The 7721-nt window shown below is 40.1% G+C and overlaps 1 protein-coding gene across 1 annotated transcript in view; it reads left to right on the top strand.

The window, feature by feature from the left end:
- The first annotated feature begins 1177 nt into the window (after positions 1-1177).
- Positions 1178-7721, top strand: part of NDUFAF4 (NADH:ubiquinone oxidoreductase complex assembly factor 4) — a 9403-nt gene continuing 2859 nt past the window's right edge. Inside the window, exons 1-2 of the mRNA XM_007942271.1 lie at positions 1178-1313; positions 2048-2151. Of these exons, the coding sequence (XP_007940462.1) occupies positions 1178-1313; positions 2048-2151 (240 nt within the window). The remainder of the gene's footprint in view (positions 1314-2047; positions 2152-7721) is intronic.

Below are 7721 nucleotides of genomic sequence, written 5' to 3'. Positions count from 1 at the left end.
GTCATCTACATTTTCAGCAAGGAAGATCACGTCATCTGCTTGTCACAGGTTGTTAATGAGTCTTCCTCCAATCTGATGCTACATTCTTCTTCATATAGTACAGCTTCTCAGATTATTTGCTCAGCACACAGATTGAATAAGTATGGTGAAAAGATACAACCCTGATGCACACCTTTTTCTGATTTTAAACCACATAGAATCTCCTTGTTCTGTTGTAATGACTGCCTCTTGGTCTATGTAAAGGTTCCATATGAGCAAAATTAAGTGTTCTGGAATGCCCATTCTTAGAAATATTATCCATAATTTGTTATGATCCACACAGTTGAATGCCTTTCCATAGTCAAAAAACCACAGATAAACACCCTTTTGAAGTAATAAACATTATATAATTAGTTTCCTTTTTATTGACCTCCTCTCTTGATGGGTTGACTTGTGAAATTACTTCAAGGTCAGTTTCCCTAGGGTTTCACTCTTGACTAGGACTGCAGTTTGCAATCACTGCATTCTGGGAAGGTTTTAAACATTAGGAGCTCTGGTAGCATAGTGGCTAAGACACTTGACTGCTAACCAGAAGGCTGGCGGTTCAAACCCACCAGCCACTCCTCGGAAGGAAGGTTGGGCAATCCTACTTCCCTTTGTTGTTGTTGTTATGTGCCGTTGAGTCGGCCCCGACTCATAGCGACCCCTCCTTGGGTTTCCGAGGCAGTATCACTACGGAAGTAGGATTGCCCAACCTGCCTTCCGAGGAGTGGCTGGTGAGTTTGAACCGCCAGCCGTCTGGTTAGCAGGCAAGTGTCTTAGCCACTATGCTACCAGAGCTTAGCCACTATGCTACCATGCTTCCCTTTAAACCAATTAAATCAGAAAGTCTGAAGGGGACTGGAAATGGAATCAGTTTAAAGCTCCAGGTTACTTCACAAGCCTTCAGCCACAGGAGTACGACCTAGAGGAAGCTGGCCCTGGTGGGAGGAGTGGGAGGTGCTACCTCTGATTTGTTCTGAGCAGAACATTTGGCCTCCTAACCGCCAGGGGGCGACCTACGCTCATTTAGTGCTTGTCTCGGAGCGCGCTGCCTGTCCCGGCCAGACGGGCGCATGCTCTGTGCGTTACGGAGACTGCAAGGTTCTGCTCCAATTCCACATGCGGCGTGAGCCTAAGGGCATCATGCTGTGAGGAGATGGGAGGCTGGGTGACTCGCGCGATCAGGAACTTCAATATAGAGAATCGGGCTGAAAGGGAGATCAGCAAGATGAAGCCTACTCTGGCTCCCAAGCACGGCTCCACGAAGAACCTACTTCGAGAGGAGATGAGCCGTGAGTGGTGCGGGGGAGTGCGGGTTCCCATGGCAGGGAGGGCAGTTCCGCACCCGTGGCTCTGGCCTGGAGGCCAGGGTGACTGCAGTAAATCTGTGTGGGTGCAGCGACTTGGTTCAGCCGCCCTCGGGCCGGAGAGGCGCAGGCCGGACGCGGGGGAGGTGGAGCCACTAGGCCGGTGACATTGAGAATGTCCCCTTAGAGCCCGCAGTTGAGTCCGCACCTCCACTTGCTTGGTAGACTTCGGTGATCCGTCTTTCTTAGGCTTTTCTTTTTAATGCTTAAGAGACTTGCAGCAGAGAGTCGGGATTGTGTGCAGCAGAAGTGAATGACCGTATTCCCGGTGTGATAGTCAGTCCTTGAAAGGACTGAATCACTCTCACTGCCATCGAGTCGGATCCTTCTCATAGCGACCCCTCCTTAGGTCTACTGCGGAAGTAGATTGCCCCATCTTCCTTCCGAGGAGTGGCTGGTGGGTTTGAACCGCCAGCCTTCTGGTTAGCAGTCAAGTGCCTTAGGCACTACGCCACCGAGTATCGGAGATTTCTCCAGGTGTCTTCACAGAAGGATTAACGCCGAGCCCGATCTACTATTTTGATCCACATTTAAAATCCGTACTGTTCAAACGATTGTTTAGTTTAAAAGGAATTGAAAAGTGGCTGTCTTGTGCTTAGAATCTTAGAAGAAGTTTTGTTTTGTTTTACTGTTGTGGTGATCTTTTTTTTCCCCCATAGGCCATCCAGAAATTAAAAGAGAAATTGCAAGAAGAGATGACAAGCTGCTTTCATTACTAAAAAATATTTATGTTGATTCCAGAGACCCTGTTTCTTCTGTGCAGGTAATGTATGTTTTAATGAGGTAAATATGTACTTCAACCTTTCTGGGCTCTGGGAATATGATTTATGACTTGCCCTATGCTCTCCAGAAATGCTAACACAGATCAAGAGAAGTATGGGAAGTGGTAAAAGAGAGTATGCGATCTGCAGGTGTAAAAACGTCAATATAACTGAATTGGCAAAGTTTAAGGACAGTGGGCATGGCATGGTTCACTGGATATTTTCTGAATTTCTAAGAGACTTGTTAAAGTATTGATTGACTGTCAACTACATAATACAACTGATGTTGTTTCAGAATTTGTGTGATTTGCTAAGGTATTCTAGTAGCTGTCATTTGAGTGACCCAACCCACTGCCATCAAATCAATTCTAACTCACAGTGACCCCTTTGGGTTTCCAAGGCTGTAAATCTTTACGGAAGTAGATTGCCTCATCTTCCTTCTGCACAGCAGCTGGTGGGTTTGAACTGCTGACCTTTTGATCAGCACTCAAATGTCTTACACACTGCTCTACCAGAGTTCCTTTGAATGACCAAAAACCAAAAAAAAAAAAAACCCAAACCCACTACCATTAAGCCCATTCTGACTCAGCAACTGCCGTTGGATTTCTAAGGCTGTAAATCTTTATGGAAGTAGATTGCCTTGTCTTCCTTCCATGTAATGGCTGGTGAGTTTGAACTGTCAGCCTTCTGGTTAGCAGTCAGATGCCTTAGGCATTGTGCCACGAGAGCTCCTTGGAGTGACCCAAGAAATGCTTTAATAGTCTTTTCTGATCCTCCTGTGGATTGAAGTGTGTTCTAATATCAGGAACTCTTTTAGTATGATTTTTTTAAGAACATATACCCAGATTGTTGCTGTTGTTAGGTGCCATTGACTCTTCAGGATCCTATGTACAACAGAACAAAACACTCCTCAGTTCTGCACCAGCCTCACAATCCTTGCTATACTTGAGCCCATTTTGCAAGCACTGTGTCGATCCATCTCATAGAGGACCTTCCTCTTTTTCACTGACCTTCCACTTTACCAAACATTCTTCAGGGAGAATGGTCCCTTCTGACAACATGACCAAAGTAGGTGAAATGAAATCTGGCCATTCTCACGTCCAAGGAGCATTCCGGGTACATTTCTTCCAGGACAGATTTGTTAGTTCTTCTGGCAGTGCATGGTACTTTCAGTATTCTTTGCCAACACAACTCAAAAGCATTAACTCTTTGGTCTTCCTTGTTCATTGTCCAGCTTTCACATGCATATGTAACAGTTGAAAACACCGTGGATTGGGTTAGGTTCACCTTAGTTTTCAGAGACATCTTTGCTCTTCAGCACTTTATATGCTCTTCACATATAAAATATATACAAAATACATATTAAAAAAATATAGATATAATTTTTAAAATATATTTTATTGAAATATAATTTATGTACAGCTCTTCAACACTTTAAAGAGGTCTTTTGCAGCAGATTTGCCCAGTGCAATACATTGTCTGATTTCTTGACTACTGACTGCTTCCATTGGAGTTGATTGTGGAACTGAGTAATATGAAATCCTTGACAACTTCAATCATTTCTCCATTTTTCATGATACTGTTTATTGGTTCAGTTGTGAGGATTTTCTTTTTTTTAATTATATGTTGTGGTTTTTTTTTTTTTTTTTTTTTTTAATTTTTTATTTTTATGGTGTTCTCTCCCCTCCCCTCCCCTCCAACCCCTGGTATCCAAAAAAGAGAGTTTGTGAGTGTTTTCATTTCCTTTATTTTGAGGTGTAATCCATACTGTGGTCTTTAATCTTCATCGGTAAGTGCTTTAAGTCATCTTCACTTTCAATAAGCAAGCTTGTATTGTCTGCATATTGTAGATTTTTAATGAGTCTTCCTCCAATCCTGATGCCACATTCTTCATATAATCCAGTTTCTCAGATTATTTGCTCAGCATGCAGGTTGAATAAGTATGGTGAAAGGATACAACCCTGGCACACTCCCTTCCTGATTTTAAATCATGCAATATCCTCTTATTCTGTTTGAACCATAGCTTTCAGGTCTATGTATACGTTCCTCATGAGCACAGTGAAGTGTTTTGAAATTCCCGTTCTTCTCAATGTTATCCGTAATTTGTTATGCACACGTCAAATGTTTTTGCATAGTCAATAAAACATAAGTAAACATATTTCTGGTATTCTTTGCTTTGAGCCAAGATCTCTTTGATATCACCAATGATATCCCTCATTCCATGTCCTCTTCTGAATCCAACTTGGATTTCTGAAAGTTCCCTATCAATATATTGCTGTAATTTTTTAAATTTCTTTTTTATCTTTTGCAAGAGTTTACTTGCTTGTAGTATTAATGATACTGCTCAGTAATTTCCACATTCTGTGGGATCACCTTTCTTTGGAATAGATACAGACATGGCTCTCTTCTAGTCGATTGGTCAGGTAGCTGTCTTCCACATTTCTTGGCATAGATGAGTAAGTGCCTCCAGCGTGGCAGCCATTTGCTTAAATATCTCAGTGGGTATTCTGTCAATTACTGGAGCCTAGTTTTTCACCAATTCTTTAGTGCTGCTTTGACTTCTTGCAATATCATCAGTTTTTGATCATATGCCACCTCTTAAAATGGATGAACATTGACCAATTCTTTTTGGCCCAGTGACTGTGTGTATTCTATCTTCTTTTGATGTTTCCTGCATCATATTGCTCATAGAATCTTTCAGTATTGCAATTCAAGGCTTAATTTTTTTCTTCAGTTCTTTCAGCTTGAGAAATGCCAAGTATGTCCTTCCCTTTTGGTTTTCTAACTCCATGTCTTTGCACATTTCATTATAATAATTAACTTTGTCTTCTCTCGCTGCTCTTTGAAATCTTCTGTTGAGCTCTTTTATCTTGTTATTTCTTCCATTTGCCTTAGGTACTCTGTTCAAAAGCAAGTTTCATATCCAGATGGGATGTATAAAATTAGGATACACTGGGAATAGGGACCTAGGAGGTCTGGTAGCATAGTACCTAAGGTACTTGACTGCTAACCAGAAGGCTGGTGGTTCAAACCCACCAGCCACTCCTTGGAAGGAAGGTTGGGCGATCTACTTTCATAGTGATACTGCCTCAGAAACCCAAGGAGGGGTCACTATGAGGCGGGGCCAACTCGACGGCACAGAACAACAACAACAACATGTAAATCCATATATACTGTGAACAGAACAGACCTAGTCCTTGCTCTCATAGTGCTTTCAGTGTAAGGGACCCAGACATTCAACAAGTTACCAACAGTTAAGTACATGATTACTGATGTGTCTATGAAGAAGTAGTATAGGCACTGTGAGAGTATACCAGAGGAACCTGTTTTAGATTGGAGATCAGAGATTGTTTCTGAGAAAGTGACATTTAAACTTATATCCAAAGGATGCATTGGAGTTAAGCAGATGAGTTTATGGGGGCAGGAGGGTTCTGAATAGAGAAAAGAGTTTCATCAAGGAAGAGGCTAGTACAAACATTGACGCCTAAATTTTTTTCTGTTCTAAAATTATGTCTCTCAAGGCAATCACAGATGTAGTTAATTGCACAGACATGGTTATTAAAGGAGGTATTAAAGGTGATGTAGTGGTTAACATATTCATCTGCTAACCAAAAGGTTGGTGGTTCAAACCCATTAGTTGCTCTGTTTGGAGAAAGATGAGGCAGTCTGCTTCCATAAAGATTCACAGCCTTGGAAATCCTATGGGGCAATTCTGCTCTGTCCTGTACGGTCGCTATGAGTCAGAATTGACTTGATAGCAGTGGGTGGATGGTTATTATTACACATTTAATTGGAGAGGAGGAAGAAAACTTACATGCAAATAAGGTTTGTAAGTTGTTACATATAGCAATTAAAGGGTTTATTTATCACAAAATGCACACACACAAAAGCATATGTTAGTTTATGTCTTCTGTCTTTATTATTTGTAGATTGGTGTTGCACTGATATTTCCAAGTGTTGTTGTTCATGTTACAATTATGCATTTGAAAATTCGTTCTTGGAGGGGTAAAGAAAATTAACTCTCTTTATTTATAAAGCACAGATACACATGTAATACATAAAAGAGGTACATGGTAGTATTAAAATTTTAAGAGCAGATATTACAAAAAATCTAAAAAGACTCCTCGAGGGGAGAGATAATAAAAAAAGTTGAATTTACTGGTTATATTGTTTGTACCTTTTTTTATTTTGGGCCATTAAGAGTTGTGTTAATTATTTGTAATGTCTCTAAACGTTAATGACACTCTGTCTATCATATGGCAGGTAATTTATTTGTTGCTTAACTTTTTTTACGTATTATTACTGTTCACAATTTTATCAAATATATTGATCTTTTTGCCTTTATGATATTTAGCTTTATCATATATAGAAATTCTGTGCCTACCCTACCATCAAAAAAATAATCTTCTATATTTTCTTTCGAAACTGTATGTTAAAAATCCTACCTGTTTCGCATTGTCGTTATTTGCTGTCGAGTCGGCCCCAATTCATAGCGACCCCTCCTTGGGTTTCCGAGGCAGTATCACTACGTATTTGGTGTGTGAATAGATCAGTTTAACAGTCCTTTTCTACTCACTTAAAATGCTCCTTTGTGTAGTGGTACAATGATTAAGCGCTCAGCTGGTAACTGGAAGGTTGGCAGTTCGGATCCACCCAGTGGCTCCACAGGAGAAAGACCTGGGAGTCTGCTCTAGTAAAGATCCAGGCTAGAAAGCTATGATGTAGTTCCAGTCTGTCACATGGGATCACTATGAGTCAAAAAATAACAGCGTCTGACAACTTATGTGTATGCACATCACACATACATGCACATACGAATGTTTGTGGACTTACCCATTCTGTTTATATATGTTCTACACCAGAGCCTCACCTTTTTAATTAATAGAGCTTAAAAATACTTATTTAATGTTATTTATTAGCATTAGTAATCTTTATGAAATTTCATTCTTTAAAAAAATTTTTTGGTTCTTTTACATTTTTTTCTAAATGAAATTAATTTTCTTTTCTATATTTATACCTCTTACATCTTCCTCTTATTGGGTTGTTTATAACATTAACATAACATTACCATAGCAAAAGTGGACATTCTAGCCTGTTCCTCTCATATGATGCCTCTGATGTTTTTTCATGAATTTTGATAATGTGAAACTGGTTTCTTAAAAAAGTACTTTGTCACATTTGGGAAATTTTTTCCATTTCTGGTTCCCTAAGAGTTTCCTATCTTTCAAATCACGAGACTGTATTAAATTCTGTCAAATAATTATTGAATGTCAAATAATAATATAGCATTTAATATTAATCACAGGGGAAATCTGAGTAAAAATACATATGAAGTGGAAGGGGCATCTTCCTGGGAATAGGAAGATGAGAGAAGCATTGACTTTCAGAAGGTGAAGAAGAAGATAGAGTGTTTCAGACTAATCTCGCAATATGGAGTTATGAGCGTGTGCTCTGCCTTTGGAAAATGATTTAGGGCCAGTATGATTGTAGTAAAGGAGCTCTGGTAGCATAGTGCCTAAGGCACTTGACTGCTAACCAGAAGGCTGGCAGTTCAAACCCACCAGCCACTCCT

The sequence above is a fragment of the Orycteropus afer genome, unplaced genomic scaffold, assembly GCF_000298275.1.
Source record: "Orycteropus afer afer isolate SDZICR_OR568_19922 unplaced genomic scaffold, OryAfe1.0 scaffold00087, whole genome shotgun sequence".
Classification (NCBI taxonomy): domain Eukaryota; kingdom Metazoa; phylum Chordata; class Mammalia; order Tubulidentata; family Orycteropodidae; genus Orycteropus; species Orycteropus afer.
The sequence above is the reverse complement of the archived record's forward strand: the minus strand, read 5'-3'. Positions and strand labels throughout refer to the sequence as shown.